The 16,716-nt window shown below is 38.9% G+C and overlaps 1 protein-coding gene across 1 annotated transcript; it reads right to left on the bottom strand.

Annotated features, from left to right (window-relative positions):
• Positions 1–796: 796 nt before the first annotated feature.
• Positions 797–7,844, bottom strand: ube2d4 (ubiquitin conjugating enzyme E2 D4). Its single transcript, XM_069699758.1, has 7 exons — positions 7,522–7,844; positions 5,726–5,789; positions 5,535–5,566; positions 5,342–5,419; positions 5,101–5,206; positions 4,317–4,410; positions 797–3,541 (listed from the first exon to the last, which is right to left on the bottom strand). Exons 1-7 carry the CDS (start codon positions 7,543–7,545, stop codon positions 3,496–3,498), a joined length of 444 nt encoding a protein of 147 aa, XP_069555859.1. The 5' UTR covers positions 7,546–7,844; the 3' UTR covers positions 797–3,495.
• Positions 7,845–16,716: the final 8,872 nt, after the last annotated feature.

The following is a 16,716-nucleotide window of genomic DNA, read 5'->3' as shown; positions in this document are numbered from 1 at the left end:
GTCTTACATAAAGAAAAAAAAATATTAGATTGGGGGGGGGGGGGGGGGGTCGCTCTGCCGTGTTGTTGGCACCGCAAATACCTCGCACGAGATATAGTAAATCAAACGCATCCTAGTTGGTAGCGCTTCCAGGAGTGATACAGTGCGCTGCAGGAACGTGATACTCCACAGGTAGGTCCACAGGTAGTGGACATCTCCACCAGCTTTTTATGAAACTTTTATTGTCCTTCCTCAAGTGGAAAACTTCATGAGCTAAAGTACGTGTACAATACCTGCACAGAGTTTCTCTTATCAAAGAACATTGTTTTGATTTCTGGTTATTTAAACGCAGATCAGTCGTCTTTTAAGGCAAGACATATGACAGGAATAGGTAAATATATATATTTTTTTAACTCATACCGCACTGAAATTTCCCTGGTTAAGTAGATTTTGTATTATAAGTTAGTCAAAAGTTAATGTTTGAATATGGACATTATCCAATTAAATATGCACACATTTAGGATATCTCTTTTTTTTTTGCATGTAATTTATTTTGGGTAAATGTAGGATAGATTTACAGCTGCGAGTAGCCAAAGTGCTATAATATAAACACCCAAATGTGTATTTCAGATGTTTTCTTCCCACTAGTCTGAAAGAGGATGTATTATGGAAGCAAAAAAAATTATCTTTTATTTCACCATTGCATGAAAAAGCATTATGTTTTTGCCCGAGATATCTTGCCTTAATGTCATCCACATACAGCTGGTTGTGATGCATACTGCTTAGATATTAACGACATAAAAAAAAAACAACCACAGACAATAATAAACCAAGATGAGCTTTATTCATATGTTATGACAAGGTCAACAGTTATCTCGTGTAGGCTATGTGAAGACACGTGGACGTTCATGATGGCAGTTCAAGCACACATATTCCAAATTTTTAGGATGCATGAAGGCTGGTCCTGCGTCCAGAGAAAGCCAGGCTGAATTTCTAAACAAAATATTGGTACCGGTCAAGCAGGTTTTCACTGATGAAATGAATCACCCATTTAGGGGATGCAGCCCTGATAGCAAATTTACAGTTCATGACATGTTCTCTCTTTCTCTCTCTCTCTCTATATATATATATATATATATATACAAAATGAGGGTTAAGGCTAAAAATTTTAGTCAGAGGTGTTAGGCAGATGAATTGTAACGAAATCCCTGATATCTGGCAAATGGCTGTGAGAAGGTTCTCCAGAGTGCAAAGCATGCCAAGCTGCCTATATAAACTCTATTGAGCACACTGGACAAGGGAGGTCAATGTAGCGTCACTGGCATGATGAATTGAGGCTGCATTCAATCATACAGTTGGAAGATACTCAGCTTTTGAATAAATAAATAGCCAGATGAACAAACAACAATGCACACAAGGATTGAACTAGTTGTATTACAATTGAGGTCTCGCAGCAAAAATGCTTTTGCTGCATTTCGAAGATATATTTTTCAAAAACATTTCAGTGTACACTGCATGTCAGGACAACTCGTTTTGACAGTTTTGTCTGCAGCAGCCAACAATGATGACAGCCTATATTCAGTGCCTAAACCATGGTGTTAATTCTACAATCAAAGCTTCTAAAATCATCATGCTTAACTTTGTGAATGAATCCATTCAATAATGCCTCAATAGCAAAATGTCTTCCCCCTTTTAATATTCAATATTTCCCTTTATATATTGGCAGCATCAGCACATTGAGCCATGATTTTGAGAAATCATAACTTTTCCTATCTACTTTATCCAACAGTTACAATGGATTATATTAAAACTATTACATTATGACACATCACAATCATGTTCCAATTTTTGTGACAGAAATGAAAAAAAATGCCTAAAACTAAAGCTTCCAAAGATACAAATACAAAAAAAGTCACAACTGTATCACCCAGACAAAATGTTTTACTGTCAGTGTTGATTATTAATCCAAAAACAAAACAAAACATTTGCAGACTCATGAACATGAACATAAATAAATGCAAAGCTTCATATCAGCTGATACTTAAAGCAGATGAAACTGTCATGGCAAGTTACTGTATTTATTCACCTCATGTAACTACATGCACATGACTTAAAATAACTAGGTTCAGCAAAATGTCAAGTCTATTCAAGTTCCCGTTTTCAGTATACAAGGGACACCAGCTGTAACCAAGGGCCATTTCATTTTCGATAAACATTAGCATGTACATGTTTAACAGCATCGTTTAAAAGCTGTTCACACCAGAGTGTTGTTCCAAAAGTGGAAGTAGTGGAGAAAAGAACTGGAGAGGGCTGACGAGAGTGACAGTACTTCTTGGACAGCATTTATTCATGTGCAACTCGGATAATCAGGGCCCGTCTTTGATCATGTTGCCTTTTCAGGAAGCGCGAGCTTTTGTTGTCACGTGAACAAACCGGTGGATAGAGTTATTTTTAGAAGTCTGGTGGATATGGGCCCTAGTCATTTTTCTCACAATGGGTCACTGCGTGTAAAAGGCTGATGACGTGGGTCGATACCTGAGTAACTGTACTGAGGAGGTGGCACACAGCTTAGCTATGTGCCAAAGAGTAGCTACGTTCATAGCTACACAACACAAGTAACAAGTGAAACAACAGTAGTAGTGTTTGTGCACTGTGGGCACCAGCCGTTACAGGATGTAAAAGTGCAATGACCGCATGTGTGAGAAAAATGGAAGTGGACATTCACCTCTCTGGACCCCCCCAAGCAGCACGTCTGGGTCTGTCTATAAACAGCTGCTCTCCAGTGTCTTCACAACCGCTTAATACTGCTGCAATTTCGAACGCAGTGGATGATTGAGACCAATCCTGCTTTACAACTTTCACATTGTTTCGGGGTAGAGACAGTATGTGCCAACAGATCAGCTGCTGGTAATGGCACTGCACCATTTTGTGTTCAACAGGGAACATTCTGCCTCAATTGCACATTTACCGTTTGAAAAAAACCAAAACAAAAAAACAACAACACAGAAAGGCCACTAAATACATGGAGATACAGTAAAGAGGAGACATCCAGTGGGACACAGACAGTACCTCTGAAATGAAGGGAGAGACAATCTCCTAAATCAATCAAACATTTTTGCTTCCGAGTAGAACGATGATATGACCCATTGACAGTGAAAATGATGCATATGAAGAACAACAATGATGGCGATAATCACAAAAGCAGGAGTAACAGTTTAAAGTCTGAGTGTGGCGGTAGGGACTGAAGAGTTTCCGGTATTCCGTATGGGAGTGCTTTAAGGAGTCCATCAGTTCCTGCTCAGCAGATCCATACAAGTCATGAAGGACGGCACACGGGAGCAGCTCAGCACACAGAAAGCCAAGTGGCACTGTACCTCATTGTATCGCTTCCTTCTCCAAAAGGTGGGCTGTTGTTTTGTTTTGTTTTTTTCTTCCCCTCTGTTGCTCATTTGCCTCAAGTTACAAATCATTTGTGTTTCTTTTGTTCTCATTTGTATTTTGATCTCCCTGGTATTCTCACATTGCATACTTCTGTGTCCATTCTCTTGCTAATTTGTTGTACCTGCAAGAGACACATGCAAAGTTTGGAATGGTTTTAGGGTGAACATACAAACTAAGATCTTTATCTCAACAGAAAAAGTTAGTGTTTAAATGGCACAACTTTTGCTACATTTATGGCTAGCGTCCACACTACTTCAGCTTTTGGAAACATAAGACTTCTGAAAACGACGACACTGGCCCCTACATTTGCTTGCTGATTGGGTATTATCAGTCGTGACACATCCTTCCTTGATTTGTCACGCCCCTATCACGTGACCCCCAACTTCATCAGTCTTGACTAGCAAGTAGTTAATTCAACATGGATAATGAAATGTAGGTATTGCTTAGCTTGTTGTCCATGCTGGCACCTATTGTTCAGTTCAATTCTGCAGTTCATAATCCTGCTACTGCCTCCATGTGCAGAGGGCAAGCTGTTATTTGAGCGATTTGTGACAATTCCCTCGCCTAGCGGTGTCATCAATCCTGTATAAAGGGCCTGCACTGTATTTGATGACTCATCAGATTCGGTGACTTGCCCTGACATTTTTACCCATACCATCTTATTCCTCATGCCTCCACCTAACCAACACGGCAGCTCACAGATTCTGATGGGTCACCCAATACTGTGTATCAGTGGTTGTGTTGCGTTTTCAGGTGTCTTACAGACAGAGATTCATTCTCAAATGTTGGTGCAGACGGAGGTCATTTTTGCTTTAAAACAAAACTTAAAAGTGTGGACGTAGCTTCAATACAACAGAGAGCTCAATTGAGAGAAGTGGTAACGGTTTTACACTCACTTTTCCCTGTCGGCCTTGTATGTATGGGCGATCTCTGGTACCAGCGGGTCATCCGGGTTTGGATCGCAAAGAAGAGAGCAGATAGACAATAATACTGTGGAAGAATGAATCAGAAAGTTAGAGAATACATGAACTGTTAATTCATTGTCTTTAATCAAGAAGGAGAAGAGACACAGATTTGTTTTTGAGAGATTTTCTCCAGAGTCAGGTGTGATTTTGACTTCTTAAACAGCAGATGTTATTAATTCATTCATCCTTTACAATTAACAACCATAAACAAATTCAAATGTATTCCAGAACTTCATCACTATATGAATTTATTCAAGAGCCTCGAGCCCAGGTCCCAATTTAAAACAGGAATGAAAGGTAAAGAAATTTACTTAGAAGTCTAAAGAACCTTTGAGGTGTAGTTTTACCCAAACTGTAACATTCTTCTCACAAAATAGTGACTGTAAATCCAAAGATTTCAATTCTCTCCTGAAATACTGATTTGCATCTATTCTTTCTGCATCTGTTTGTGTAGTCAAGTACAATAACAAATTTCTGGCCACTATTCTTTGTCGTATTAAATACATCTCCAAATGTATGATGAGCGATGGTGGCAATTACCACATCCTCTGGACAGCAGTCTTAGAGTAGACATTTGGACTTGTCAAACCCAGGTGGAGCCAGTACCGTTAATAATGTTGTAATAACTACATTTATGGCAGAGTCCGGGCCCTAGTAACTGTTTTAAAAAAACAAAATACCAAGACACGAGAGTAAATCTCTATTGATCTCTTACCTTTTGATACTGTAAGTGCAGGTGACCATTGTGACCTCAGTATGTCCAGACAAATACTTCCATTGCTGTTGATATTAGGATGGTAAATTTTTGTTGTGAAAGCAACCTGTGACAAAATATGTAAAAAAAAAAAAAACAAAAAGTTACAACAACAGAATAAATGTTTGTAAAAAAAGCTATTTCAATTCATTTTAAAACATCGTGCCTCAGTATGCGCCACATAAAGCCGACCCTAACTCACTTTGGGTGGTTTGAAGGGGTAATCTGTCGGGAAGTGAATGGTGAGGAAAAACACTCCACTCTGATATGGGCTGTCACTCTGTTGAAATGAAAATAGATACAAGTCAAGTTTGTTGGCAGCACTTTCATTTGCCTGTTGCATATTTTAATCACAATTTAGTTGGGTTAAGATGGTGTGACAGTGGGCTACTTACTGGACCCATTATTGTTGCCTGCCAATGAAATACTACAAGGAAAAAGAAAAAAGAAAAAAAAAAGTTTATTATTAGAACATACAGTATATTTGGAAGCAAATTCCGGAAGTACAATGTCAAACTCGCTGTGTATTTTTACACATATTTTCTATGTTTTGTCATAAATTGATGCAGCAATTCTCACTACTTACAATCATCTCCAACTGGTCCAGCAGAGCACTGGGCAGGAGGGTCCCTCTGAAGGTCTGACAGTTCCTAAAGGAAAGATAATTATAGTGAATTAGCCTTGAATTTACTGAGTTCAAAGAATTCCAGTATAAAAATGTGTTTTGCAAAACAACAAAAAGACATTTATATCAAGTTTATAAAACACTGCTGATGCTATAGCATCAATATTCATTGGATACACTACCTGTCGAAATGACGGATCACGTGTTAATATTAGAGGAGGCTAGTATGGATAAAACTAAGTATCACAATCTTTTTGACCACCTACCTCGATTTTAGTACAACAACAATATTGTCTGGATGCTATTTAAACACATTTTTCAAACACAAATATTTACACAGTGAAATAATCATGAGGAATGTAAATACAATTGACTAAGTGGGTAACCTCAAATAACAGAACAGATAGAAGAGTCTGGTAAATTTAGAAAATGTCATTACTTTACTGTAATGCGACCTTTAAAAACATCAAAAGGTGTTGTATCACGATATTATGATATCCAACATCGAAGAAAATATCTAGCCTAATATCCCGATATGATAAAATATTCATTTACTACCCAGCCCAAGTTAATATTATTTATTTTCAAATGAATTTGACTTATCCTAAGGAACTGAAATAAGAGTTCTGTAACAGTCACAAGCCTCTTTTGAGTCGTCACCTGGTCTTAATTCATACGGTTTCTGGCTTTGATGAAGCAGGGCTGACTTCACATTTTGAGGGCTTCAATCTCAAATTTGAGCCAAGTTGCTTCTCAAGTTTTTATAAAAGGAAACATTATAGGACAGTTGACGTCACACACATTACAGCCATCGGTTCGGTTTCGCCCAGGAGGAATGGGGGACAAAGATTACACAACTGGATTAAAAAAAAAAAAAAAAAAAAAAAAAAAAAAAAAGGTACAAATGTGTTTTGACAAAAACAACCACGGAAAAATTAAAACTATGTGTAAGTGGGAAAAACATCAAGGAATGTGAACGCAGCCATCGAGTCCTTATTAAACACTATTCACGAGGTGACAATGAGCAGCAGACAGCAATACCACAGTTGGTTAAATAGACATAAAGCCCGTTATTTAACATCTCGTGACAGGAAGCCTATCTATCCAGTTATATAAATACACACCGTGGCCTGCTCCACTGCCCCATTTGCCATCCCATATATGGCAACACCGACACTAAGGGTTCAATGGCAACCAGCTGTCATTCACGACCACAAAACTCTCAACCGCAGTCTTGAGGGACCAACCCCGAAAAGGAAAAAGACAGCTAATAATAATAATAATAATAAAAATATATATATATATTGTGCCAACCAAACCGAGGACGACACGTTCAAACGTGAGCTGACTTGACTTGTTAGCCTTCCCGTGACATTGATACGGTGCCTAGCAACGTTACAGAATAATAATTAAAATATATATATAATATTTAACACGAAACGGTTGTTATTAAAATAATGGCGCTTGTGAAGAGGTTATTGTTGACACCGTTACTGTAGCAATGCACCAACAGGGGCCAACCGGTGGGTTAGCTCGTCTTTGTCTCTGAATTATTTTTAAATGGAGGGAGGAGGAGGAGGAGGAGGAAGAGGAGGAGGAGGAGGAGGAGGAGGAGGGGGGCACAAAAATAATTTAGAACTACAGACAAAAAAAAAAAAAAAAAAAAGTTAAGCACGGGTAATGTCTTTGCCGCACTCGAAAAACGTACAAGTTACTCGAAGGTCCGGCCGGCACCACGAAGGAAACACACAACTCACCTTCTGAATTCTTTTCAACGCCATTTGCTTCAAATGGCTACGCTAGGTAGCCTGTCAGCTAACGGTTAGCACTTCACACATACAATTTGGCTTCTGTTGGCCCGCGTACTCCCAAATCTCACGTTACGTACAGTCAGGGGAAAAAAAAAAAACAACAACAACAAAAAAACACGGCTGACATACAGCAGACTCGGTGGATTTTGGTTTCTAAGTACAACGAATGCGCCCTATTGTGTGCTGTATGTTAATCTGTCTTTGGACCGCTGCAGGACAACCGAGATATTTTTTTGCTGCCTCTCTCTCTCTCCTCTCATCCCGACTCCTTTTGGTGCCAGGCAGACGGGATCCGGTACTATCGCGAGATTTCTTTTTTTTTTTTTTCTTTACAAGTCGTGAAGTGACAATTTTCGACTTCCTATCTACAACGTCCATGATCGGAGTTCACAATACACTTTTTTTTTTTTTTTTTTTTGTTCTTCTTTTTTTGTTGTTGTTGTATAAAATCAGAATTATACGACTTTGTTGACTGTGTTTATTGGTTTGTTGTATATAATATATATAGATATTTAATGTACTGTATATATACTGTATGTACTGTGCATTTTATATTTTATATTTATATTTTTTATTTTATTGCTTTTCTATTATATTATTCTATTCTATTATTATTATTTTGTTCTATTGTTTCTATTATTGCTCCTGTATGTATGCTGCTGTGGCGAAAAAATTTCCCCTCGGGGATTAATAAAGTATATACCTACCTACCTACCTACCTTTTAATAGTAAGGCAGCATAATGTAAGCACAATACAAAATTTTGTACAAACCAACTGTAGACACCTAGCGTTTTAGTTTGTGATCTAAATTGAGATTCACACAATATAATGATGGAGTCAAAATCCTCTCCAAAAAAACAATTGCAGAAACCCACCAATACTTTGGCTGCTCCACTCACATCCCTTTCTGGGGTTCTATGGTTACTCATATAGTTTTTGTGGTTTGTTTTTGATATTTTATGATATTTAAAAAAAACTCGAATAATGAAATCATTATGATCAATATAATCACCCTCCTTATCATCAAGTTGACAGTGTTGTATGAGAAGGGTAACACATGGCCAGGTGTCCACAAGATGTCACTGTTTGAAAAGAGCAAAAGTACACAGAAGCGACATGGCTAGAATAGATTGTGTTGTACAGCTTTGACTAATGAGTGTTTTTGCAAGATTTACAATAAATCTTTTTTTACACAAATCATATAAAATCATTACAAGTTTTGTTTTCAAATTAGTTTTTTCAAGTTAAGAAGTGCTTGACAATGGCTGAGCAAAGTACAATGAAGCCCAACACGTGTATTACTTACACACACATAAAGAATAGAGAAAAAAAAAAAGACTATAGAATTGTTCATTCAATCACTGTAAAGGCATATTCATCTGAGTCAGCTGCGTGCTCCAGTTTCTGCACAGCCTTGTCTCGCAAAGCCTCATGAGCTTCCCTTTATATGTCTTAAACAAGGGCGAAAAAAGAGCTCTCATTATTTTAGTGAGTATGTATGAATGGGTCGCAGTGTTCATTCTTCTTAAATGGCTGATTCAGTGTCAGGTTGAGGATCCTATCGTCAATGTGACACTGAGAGGGACCATTTTCCTTTGGAAAACTGAAGATTCCTCCAGATAATATCTTATTGTTTGCTCATCTCTGTGCTCTCAATGACCTGCCTGTCCTCAGGGCTTGGCTGTAATCAGATTCAGCTAGAAGCAGAGGTAGCAGTTTGGGTCTTGTGCAGGAGATCCTTGTGTTCTGAATTTGTCTACTCGGAGAGGCCATTTATCAGCGTGAGGTTCTCAGACATAGTCAAGCCCACACTTTGTTGGCTTGAAGCCTCAGTTCACAAAGCCTCCCACGGTCACCCTACTGTAATTTCCTCTGAAATCTCAAATTAAATTGATTTGCTTGCTACTGTGTACTTTAAACCTAAGGGGTTTGTAGCTGATAGACACACACACACACACACACGAGTCCTGCAGTTACGGGGTGCATGCTACTTTGTACAAGTTTAAAGCAACAAATAACAAATGTCGTCGTTTCGATAAGGCAACACATCACTAACCTGCATCGGGGAATTTCCCATCTATACCCAGGAGATGAATTTATAGTTACATGACTTGTGCCCCAAGTTCCAAATTGATGTTTGACCCATGGTGAGAACGTGTCAGGGCTGGGATGATATGGGCGGGGGCAGGAGCTTAGTTGACCCGTCTCATGAGGAATATAGCCTATAGTGCAGTTATTTGAAACCATGAACTCAGAAGACTCCAGTGATCTGTCTTTTTGGTCACATGAATCGCCATTGAGTAGAAGTTCAATTGTATAACAGAAAGCATTCCACTTATTGTGGCAATTATCTTAAAACTGTGTCTGAGCTTAAGTATATTCCTCTCGATGGCACTTTTCCCATGGTTGCCATGACAAAACACATATGCTCACTGTCATTTTCAAAATTAGCTTAAATGGGTCTTGCTAATGTCTAAATTATCCAATAAAAGCACAACCAATTAATGCTGAGCACAAGCTGGGCTCACAGTCCCCAGAGGTGTTCTACCTTCGGTCAGTCTATTAGCTTTCTGAGGGCTCTCTTATGGAACAAAGATCCATTGTTCCCACATACTAAGAGATATTTGTTCACTCCTTGTATCAATGGTCTTGATTTGATTATACACTCAGGCAATATGTGCAAGCAGTGCTCATGTTTGCAGTGAAGTCAGCACTCTGCACAATCAAATAATTCTTGAGCTAAGCAACTGGAAAAAAGGGTCATTATGTATGGAGCAATCAGTGTTTCATGGCTCATTTCCTTAGCTGTGATTTGATTTTGCTTGTCAGTGTTAAGGTGGCCTTTGACCTGGAAAATCTCAGAGTTATTCCTCAATTCTTTCTTTTGCTTTTGTGGGCATCGGTTTTGGAGAGTGTTACAACTTGGATCAGAAACTAAAAGTCCATTACAGGAGCTTTCTATAGTTTCCTCTTGTGTTCTTCTTGGACATTAAAACAAGCTGGCACAAGACTGCATTTCTTTCTTTTTTCTTTCTTTTTTTGGCTTACAAGGTTTACATGATGCAATCACATAAACATTTATAGCTTCAAGGATGTGCTTATTAAATGGCATTATATGCTGTAACTGTGGTTGTGGAGAACTCTGCAGGTTGCATTTCATGGGATTTCTCATTTACAAGCTCCTGGCACCAAAATATGACTTCATTTTAGTGCTTTCAGAGGCCATATACCTGTTTAAAATAAGTCTGCCTAATGACTTGTTTGTTGAATAACATTTTTATACTTTATATTCATTTCAACAAGCACCAAAATTACAAAGACTGATTTAAAAACTTTCATCCATTGTCATTTAAAAAAAACAACTTTATTGCAAGGTTATCATGTGTTTTGCATTTGGCATCATAAATGGTAAAGTAAATAAAGACATCTGAGAAATGTAGTAATTTAAATGTGGAAGATTTCCTTCTGAAATGCACAAAAATAGATGGAAAAAAGTAAACAGAACTCAGGTAACACCTTCAAACATACTTCACCTTCCACAACTGAATTAAAACAGTATTACAAAACATTGTTGCTTTAATAACAACCATGTTTTCTTGTGCTTCTCTTGAGACTCAGCAAGCCTGAGTTATGGATTCCTTCTCCAAAAATAATTTATGGGTTATTTTCTTAATTCTTCTCTGATTATCATGATTTAATGTCTTTCAAGAAAAAGCTAAAAGAATGAGATGAGATCCAGTCCCCTACACACTATCCCCCTCTGATCCACCCTTATCAGCTGTGGAGCACAGACACAAACCACACATATAGTCATAAAGAGCCAGTAATCCTTTGGGGTTAAGCACTTACAGAGCGATCCCCAGAGCCCTCTGTGTCTCTGTGTTGCACCACACTTCTGGCACGGTGATTGACAGCTCTGGAAACTGTTTTACTGTGCTGCTCTTGCAATGAGTAGTCTCCAGAGCCTAGGTAATAACCAGTCTGGAGTGTTGACTAATACATTTAGCAGTGACTCGCCCAAATCAAATGTGTTCCAGCTGTTTCATTTCTGATGACAAATTCAAGTTTTCCCAGTTTGCTGAGCTTCCTTGAGAGACAAAGGAGGGATTTCCTCTGAAACAGACAGGCAGTGGCAGCACCAACAAATGGCTGGGTACTGTTATGAAATAGAAAGTCCAACTAAATATAAACTTATCATCTGCAGCCTGAGCCTATGCAGAAATGAAGGAGAAAGCGACAGCTGAATCAAAGCGTACATTTCTCTATGGACTGCATACTGGAACATAGAGGGTAGCTATGTATCACAAAACATGGAAAAAGAAGCAAAAAGTATCTATACACTTGCAACAAATAACATTTTGAGACTTAGGTGAAAGGGAACTATTCTTGTTATCTTTGTCTTTTGTTACACACACACACACACACACACACACACACACACACACACACACACACACACACACACACACACACACACACACACACACACACACACACACACACACACACACACACACACACACACACACACACTCTTTTTCTTCAGAAGATATGGGACATTTGAGTATTACTGCTGCTGCATGGTTCAGCCTTTAAAAGCAGCCACCTGTTGTTTGACAGGATTTTACTGTGCAGAGGTGTGTAGTCAGTGTCTGTGTGTGAAAGTAAGTGACTGGGACACGGGGGGGGGCTGTCCATCCTGCTGCACAATAAACAGTTTGTTTCCCAGGAGCACCCCTCATGTTCCTGTTGTTGGCTCCATCGGCGCTCACTGGGAAACGTCCTGGCCTCTATTGTCCGGGAGGTCAGAGGTCACAGGATGCTCCTAAAGGCCCAAAAGAGGAGGTAAGAGCTTGGATAGCAAGGCTTGATAAAGAATTACCCACACCCACACAAACACCCCTTAAAAACCACAAGAGTAAAATTGCCTCTTTTTTTCTAATCCTCACTCGTCTTTCATTTGAAATCCCAGTCACTATCAAGAGTTTCAGGAAATCAGGACAATGCTCGGACTAAGTATTTCATACTGAGGCATGCTATTGCCTTCAGTGCATGTTTGGAGCTCTGTTCCTTGTGTGCGTTCTTTGCATTTCTTCAATGGATAGTCCACATGCTTTAGAAAAATGGGAAATTCAATATAGGCAGCTAACGGAGGGTAAAACATATCATTAAAGAAAAAAAACAAAAAAAAAACCAGCCAAGAAAGGGGTGGTTGTATTGTACCGTCTCCACCACCCAAATGTTATACTTCAACCACAGAGGGAACTTAAACACTGGCTGTGACATGGACCAGATACGCGTGTCTGATTGCAGTGACCTTTTTAAATAGAATATCACATAAAGAGCCAGATAAATGCTATTTTTAAATATGGCACCCTCAGAAAAACACATAGTTTATGATAGTTAAACAAAGACACCATGCTGCCCATAATAAAAGCGTCTTGTACCTCTCTTGTGACTTACATACTGACATCAGGGGCTGAGCAGTGTGTCTGTTTGAGTTCTTGTGTCTGTGTGAAGCCATATTCATGTAATATTTCCTGTGCAGTTAATTTTTTATAGATTTTGAAGTTGCAGTCCATCATTTTATTGCATGTTGAACTAAAGAGGACTTCAGGGTCTGCAGCCTGTCCTGTGCCTCAGTGTACTGGAGGACTTGGATGAGTACACATGCTATTCCCAGACATTCACAGGGACACGTTTATCTCTTTTATGGAGCTAAGATAACTGAGGCTTTGAGCAATATTCCAGATGACTGTTGCATTGAATCTTATCTGCTTATTGCTGTGTTAGTCCAACACAGTATCACGCAAAAACCTGTATTACATGCACAGGTCCACAAGAGGATACCGTGTCTGCCTCACGTTTTGCGTCGCAAAAATAAGGAGTCTTAGGTTTAGGCACCAAACACCATGTGGTTAGGATTAGGAAAACATCATAGTGTGGTTTAAAATGAGTATATATCTAACATTTCATATGCTAAGTTACTTAACGTACATTAGATATGTTACATGATGGAAGTAATTTATAAAAATTCTATAGCGACTTCTGCTTTTCCATGGACTTGAACACCGGTCCTGCTTTTACTCCATCCAACCAATCCCACCTTCTCATTACACTAATCTTTTTACTCTATGTGCCCTGTCACATGACCTCCCTTTGACTTCAGTCATAGATGCGTGTACTTTTCATGGCTAGGCGAGGCAAAACGTGACACCAATACGTTATCCTCAAGTGGACTGACGGGTGTATTACACGCTTTGGCATTATAATGGGCTTATTACTCTGTTTTTGCAATCTACAACATCTCACCAGCAACAAAAACACTGTGATGCTTCATTCTATCATCTATCATCTATCATAGTATCTGTCACCAATTTGAATTATTTACATATATACTTTTCGCCACATTTGATGTATAGTGCAAACAACTAATGGGCAGCCTAACATTCTGTCCATCACAGTCTTAGATCAAAAAATGACACATCATTTCCAAAATGATTAAATATAATTCTGTCAGATTTGCCTTATGATATTGACATATGTAAATTACCTTATTGGTTCATCCCAACAGACAGACTGGATGTATTTTACTGTTTCTTCAAACAGTTAATATTTCTGGATAGTTTAATCTTAAAAAAAAAAACCAAAAAAACCCCAAAAAAACCTTGTTTTAAATAATATTTTCTTTAGATCAAAAATTTTAATTAGGAAAGAATGTGTGTTATAGGAATAACAATTAACTTAGTACTTGAGCAAAAGCATATAGTTGCATTGCACCACTACATATTTGTGGTATTTCATTGTCCTCGCCTTGTTATTGTACATATAAAGACTTGTAGTGTCTCATGTAAGGTGAGAAAGTAATAAAGGTAACGTGAGAGACAATAGGTGCAGCACATGGCCATCTTCATTTTTCAACCACGGGCAATTATGAATATAATGCTCGTAGTTTGAGTTACATGCTATGAATCTTCCTGGAGGCCTGACCCTCACCTCGCCTTGCCCTGTCATATCAGGTTAGGACCTGTACTGGAGCATGGACGTGACAGCTGGAAATGGTTTGAGGCTCTCGGGATAGTTTGTTTTCAGATCACGCTGCAGGACTGGATGAGAGACACGTGTAGGTTAGCCTTTGACTGCAGCGCTTGTGTGTCTCATGGCGATAAAACTGTTACTGTGAATGATATCACTGCAAAAACCTGCACTGCAACATATCTAGCTGGTTCTTGGTGTTCTCTGTGAGCATGACAGGCTGATCTGAGCTGTCCAGGTATCCCAGTAATGTGTCACTATCTGTGTTAATTGGCCTCCTCTGTGTTTTGAGCTCTTTGACCTGTTGGGGATTCATTTCCTGGCCTGTTGTGTTTCCAAGTCTACAACTGGGGTTCTGGCATAATTTGCGTTCTCACTTCCCAATCCTTCTCAGATGGTGGGGTGCTTTTCCTTTCTTTATGACCAAATAAATCTGACTGGTGCCAAAGAAAAAAAATGGGATTAAAATTCCCCTTTCGCTGTCTTGAGGAGCCCAGCTGCACTGCACTGTTTGTTTTCCACAGCACTCGGTGCAGCTGCAGAGTCAAGCATTATAGAGAGGTGGGCCAAAGCAAAACAGAAATGACTTATTTTTATTGGCATGTACCTTCACATTCACTGAGTGATAATTGTATTGTGGAATTAGAAAGCAAGAACAACAGTCTGGTTAATATGGTTAAACGTGCTTTCTGTTTACACGTAATTTCTTCAAGGTGGTTTTCTTCACTCTGAGGACTTTTTTAAATTACAGTAGCCCCTTTTTCTCACAATGAAATTTTCTTCTCTCACCACAGTCTATTTCAGAAGACATAATGTACAAACCACTGTATTATGTATGAAGCACATGAATAACAACACACAATAGTGACTGTCGCCATGTACAAAGAATGATAACCCTAGATGGTTTAAAGATGATGCAAACTCTGCAGCCACATTTATAGTGGTTTAAGTTATGCCAAAATTATTTAACAGACACCAAGCAGCTATTTTAACAGCCACAGATGAGCGCCTGTAGTCATACTGCAAGGAGAGACAGTGCGGTTGATGTGCTCAGAGATAACACAGGAAGAAATGCTGTGCAGCAGGTAGGACATGTTTGTGAGCAATATCATCTGCACCGTTCAGGTGATTCTCTGCAAATGCTGTCTGAATGTAAATGAGCATGACTTCCCAGCAGGTTTATAAAAGCTCACTCTCTCAGCTGAATGTAATCACTCAGTGCCTGCTCCGACCTTGGAGCAGAGTTTCCCGAAGAAGACAGGGAGCAGGGCTTTGCTCTTTGTTTAATTATCCCACCTTTTTTTGTGCCATTTCTCTTCCATTGCTTTTTTTTTTTTTGGGGGCTCAAACGGTCCTTAACAATCATTATTTGAATTTCTTATTGTGACTGGATCTAATCAACATGACTCAGTTCCCCTCAAACAGCACACTGCCAGCACATCAACTAACAGCAAAACACGCCTCCTATTTTACCAGAAAAAAGACACTTTTCACAGATAATAATCACTCTCTTACAGTTTACAATCAAGAAGATACTTTGTCCAAAACTATTATAGGCCTTACAAATGATCTAACAGATGTATGCACATAGTATTTCCCCGTCTCATCATTACTACTTTGAGTGTGACTTTTTTTTTTTTTAAATGAATGTAAAAAATATCATTAATCTACAGCAATTCTGTCGCAACTGACTGCACACACCCAGATACATACACACACACTACCAGCTGTTGATACTCAAGTTCGAGGCAACCACCAGCAGAGGGTTAATACTATGGAAGAGAGATTTACAGAACAGTACATAAAGATGATGGTTTCCAGACCCTGTGCATTATTCTGACAGATTGTGTGCAGGACATGGTCATTCTTTAGGTTGTAAAAAAAAATGAGCTAAAAAGACATTAATAATAAGTAATCCATGTGAAAAACAAAAGTCTTTGTGGACTGGGAATAACTTTATCTCCTCCTGTGGATACTTGCAGACAAAAACCAGCAAGGACGCTAAAAATATGCAAAAGACTTGTGGTGCAGTTTCCCAAGGACAGAGAAAGGAAATAGACTGACAGTTTCTCCCTGACCCCTTTACTACCCCCCTGTAACCTCCT

Source organism: Brachyistius frenatus, unplaced genomic scaffold (genome assembly GCF_029030835.1).
Source record: "Brachyistius frenatus isolate BFR_SWC_R1_liver_20210118 unplaced genomic scaffold, ASM2903083v1 Contig_31, whole genome shotgun sequence".
NCBI classification, from domain to species: Eukaryota; Metazoa; Chordata; class Actinopteri; family Embiotocidae; genus Brachyistius; species Brachyistius frenatus.
The sequence above is the reverse complement of the archived record's forward strand: the minus strand, read 5'-3'. Positions and strand labels throughout refer to the sequence as shown.